Source organism: Wyeomyia smithii, chromosome 2 (genome assembly GCF_029784165.1).
Source record: "Wyeomyia smithii strain HCP4-BCI-WySm-NY-G18 chromosome 2, ASM2978416v1, whole genome shotgun sequence".
Classification (NCBI taxonomy): Eukaryota; Metazoa; Arthropoda; class Insecta; order Diptera; family Culicidae; genus Wyeomyia; species Wyeomyia smithii.
The window spans coordinates 216721826-216725893 of NC_073695.1; the positions used below are offsets into that span (position 1 = coordinate 216721826).

Sequence of the window (4068 nt, forward strand, 5' to 3'; positions counted from 1 at the left end):
GCTGACGTTTTCGTTCACTTAATTTTTCTTTTAGTTTCTCAGCCTCAAGTTTCTTCTTCGCTCGTTTTTCTGATTTTTGTCTCATCAGCAACCGTGTTTCTTCCTTTAGTTTTTCCCGTTCAATTTTCTTCTCAGCTCGTATTTCGCGTGATGCTGCCTTCAGCTTTTCTATTTCCACCTTTTTTGCAGCGCGTATCTCTGTCTTTTCTTTTCTCTCTTGAATCTTTTTCTCCTTCTCCTCCTCGATTCGGCGAATCTCCTCTATGCGTTCACCAGCAGTAAGGACAGGGTAGAATTTACGTTTGTAATTTTTATGCACACGACTTCTTTTCGGAGTGTCAGGACATGTGAGAAAATTTGAAAGACTCATCTTTCTTTTTATTCCTGTCTGCTCGTTGCTGATGTCCATCAATACAAGCTTTTCTTGTTTAGCAGATTCGATGTCGTTTAATGGCACTTCTCGAATTTACGGAGCTTGGTTGATCGTATCTGGGTAGCAATGAATATTCGGTGACAAATCATTATGCCGTCGTGCGATGGATAAATCTAGCGGCATGTCAACTGGAAAGAACAAGGATAAATAATACTCTTATTTTTTCATTTAATATTTTAAATTTACCTGTGGTTTCTTGTATCAAGTTAATGAAATTGTTATTTGATGCGGTAAGAATTTGAACATTATCAATTTTTCCAGCGACTACTATTTTCTCTGTACATAACTCAAGAGTTGTATTCCACAGGTCATTACTTGTACTTAGTTTAGGTGAGTCAGGTTCATTAAATTTACCGAAAGAGTCATTTTGATAAACTTCGAACAATTGCTGATGAGGTGACTGAAAGTTTACTGGGGACATACAAAAATATATGGATTAGTTTCAATAAACAGAAAGCAAGCATTATTCTAGAATTACCTAACGTATGCAAGATTTCCGGCTCCGTAAGAAATGAATCGGGGATAGTCGCATTTTCGAAAGGGTGCACCGATGATTCATCCAGGTATTTAGTTTTCTCATTGCTGGAGTGTGTGAACCTTTGTGACAAGCAATACGGTTTTATAAGCTTTTCGTAAATATTCTTTATAACGATCTCGTCATCACTCATCTCTTCGGTCAACAATATTTTATTCAAACGCTCTTCTCCAATGTCCTTCAAAACAAGATCAATGATGTAGGAAGGAATTACGACAGAATCAATAGCTTTCTCAGAAACTGGATTTTCACTCGCGTCGAGATTGGTAACCGAATCTATAATATTCCCAGCAATTTGTGCTTCGCGTACGTCGAGTTCAGCGTGATGGTGGCTAGGATCCTGAAATGCAGCAGACTTGGCAATACATTTACTGTAGTCGATAACGTCCGGGTCGAACGGGTACAATCCGCAGGTTTTGAATCCAGATACGATGCTGTCTTTTTTTATCCCATTTTTCATAGCTTCCTGTAGAACTGTGCTGAAGTCAATTAATGTAAGAACATTTCCATTGTGCTTATCACGCCACGCAGAAACTGCATTTTTCCAGGCATTTTTTAGAGGCTTAAAAATAGCCACGTCAGCGGGCTGTGTAATCCTAGTTGTGTTAGGATATAACACAACTAGAACTATTCCCAACTCGTAACACGAGTCAGCCACATCTGCTGCCATATGCGATGAATGCCCGTCGACAAAATAATACACAGGAAGAGTTACTCCCGTCTTCAAAAGGAAGGGGTAAAATACCTTCCGAATGTACAATTCGAAATTGTTGGCATCCATCCATCCCTTAGCACTTTTTCCAATACCCCAGTCGGCCGGAAATGTTCGCAACAAGTCCGAGCGAATTCTTTCCAAAGGCAAGATGACGTCGGGAGGCACAACTAAGCCGTCTGCTGAAAAGCTGAACATGACAGTTATGTTCTGGTGACTGCTGGCATGTTATACTTCGTAAACATTGCGGCTCCCACGAATAGCCAACACAGCTTTATTTTTTGGGTTTAGGTAGAAGCATGTCTCGTCTCCATTCCACATCCTTGACGGATCCTGAAGAATGTGCGCAGTGCCGTGCTCTATCGCATATGTTTTTAAGTCGTGAAACCAGCCCCGAATGTTGACCTCGCTTACCTTGGCACTCGCTGAGGAGACAGCCTCTGGCGTTCGTATCGTGAGGGTTTTATGCCTTTTGAGAAAACTCTGGAACCATTTCCGACCTAAAGTTCAAAATCACAATATTTTGAGTTAAGTTATAAACAAAAGCATCACGCAATTTACCAGGAACATTGTTGCAGAAGGGATTTGGTCGTGAATAAGAATTAAAAAACGATTTAATTTTTGATTTCAGAGTTTCCCTCATAATCGGAAAACCCTTTAGTTGCATGTTTTTGATCCATCCAACAAGTTTCAACTCCTCCTCCTCCGACAACACCGTTTGGGGTCCTTTTCGTGTCTTCTTTGTCCATTTGCCGCTTAACCGATACCTCAAAGTCGATTCCGGAATGCCAGAAGATATTGCAGCCCCGTAAACAGTTTGTTTTCCTTCCTTGATGCTGAGAAGACTTTGCTGCACGTCATTTTCACAGTAGCACTCGCGAGCTGGTTTTTTCTTTTGGGGTTCGCGGCTATTATGAAATTCCATCCTGTAATGATGTATTTGTAATCAACTATGCAGAATAATCAAGTAAATTTATATAACTTACTTTTAAGAGCACAATTTAAAGCAGAAAAGGCTTAAAAAACACTGCTTCAATCCACTACAAACAACAAACGAAAGTGCAACGCGGAGGACTTTTTTGACGTTTATGAAGTCAGTGGGTGCTACGTTTAACACAGTGCAACCAGAAATGCGAAACATAACGCAACTATAGGAGCATAGTGTATCTTATGATCCAATAGTGGAGGAACCATTTTATCAACAATATGATATTAAATGACCGAATTTCACCTGTGAAATGGTTACTATGTTAGTTTATTAAATGTAGAAACAATTAGACGAATAGAAATCGTGCTACAATCAGAAACAACTCTTAAAAACTTCGTGGAAAAAATAAGGAATTGAATAGTATTTGGTGCCTTCTGGGTACGTTTTTGAAAAATACGGTTTTTATCAATATTATAAATATTTTTTTGAGTTTTTTGTTATAGTAACACATTTTACCATGTGTTATGTGCTAGTTTCATGAACCTGTAATATAAAGAACTAATTTCTAATCAGTTCAAACAATGATTTTTCATGAGATACCGCAACTATTGGTGCTACCACAACTATTGGATCATCTACCCTAATCATATATCTCTAGTTCAACAGTAATTTGGCTATGATCCGATGGGCGTATGGAAGCTGGTGGCTGAGGGAAACATGGTTCCCTTGAACTAACTGGTTAACCAGTAAATTGATTTATACTTTGCTGAATGTATAGCAAATTGTCATAGCTGACAACCAGCAAGTTGTATTTTGTTTTACTGAACATGCAGCAAACGATCTGTCACTTTTATGCAATTGGGCATTACTGAATAATCAGCAAATTTCATTCTGCTGAACAGTTTGCTGGAAACACAGCACACCAAAAATCAGCAAAATTTTACTGGTTTCCAGCAATGAAAATTTGGTGTGTAGCGATGTTTATGTGGTGTAGGATGAAGGTGCCTATCTGCTTCATTGAATTCGAGCAATGGATTGGCTCAGATAAAATAATTCTTATATTAATTAAGATATATCATTTATATCACTGACATGATTATTGACTGATAATTGACACGGGTGACACTCAATATCAATTTGAAGAGAGTGAGAGTGAAACTGCTGTTGTATCATTTTCATTCTTCTTTGTCGAAATGTCGCAACACTGTTTCTAGCACATTGCATTCAAATAATAGTGGAAGTCTTATATCCGTACCAATTAGGGGTAGGCGAAACGGCTCTTTTGCAAGAGCGGCTCTGAACCGCTCACTCACCGTTCCGAACCGACTCATATGAACGGCTCATGGTTCACAATGATTCACGAGCGTTTATAGTTCGTGTTTTCTCGGTAAACTTCGGGTTCGCGCGAACCCATAAGTTCTGGTGCGCTCAAAGAACCGTGGCTCTTTTTCGTGAGCCGT

The 4068-nt window shown here is 39.1% G+C and overlaps 1 protein-coding gene across 1 annotated transcript; it reads right to left on the reverse strand.

Moving 5' to 3' along the window:
• Positions 1–466: 466 nt before the first annotated feature.
• Positions 467–1638, reverse strand: LOC129720420 (uncharacterized). Its single transcript, XM_055671900.1, has 3 exons — positions 912–1638; positions 620–844; positions 467–561 (listed from the first exon to the last, which is right to left on the reverse strand). The coding sequence occupies exons 1-3, from the start codon at positions 1636–1638 to the stop codon at positions 467–469; spliced, it is 1047 nt and encodes a 348-aa protein (XP_055527875.1).
• Positions 1639–4068: the final 2430 nt, after the last annotated feature.

Bases quoted from the DNA above. Each gene is read 5' to 3' on its own strand.
- LOC129720420 (XM_055671900.1), bottom strand. From the start codon at position 1,638: ATGGCAGCAGATGTGGCTGACTCGTGTTACGAGTTGGGAATAGTTCTA. The intron at 845-911 runs GTAATTCTAGAA...GTATGTCCCCAG, and splicing joins GGAAATCTTGCATACGTTAG to TAAACTTTCAGTCACCTCAT. The intron at 562-619 runs GTAAATTTAAAA...TGTTCTTTCCAG, and splicing joins CTTGATACAAGAAACCACAG to TTGACATGCCGCTAGATTTA.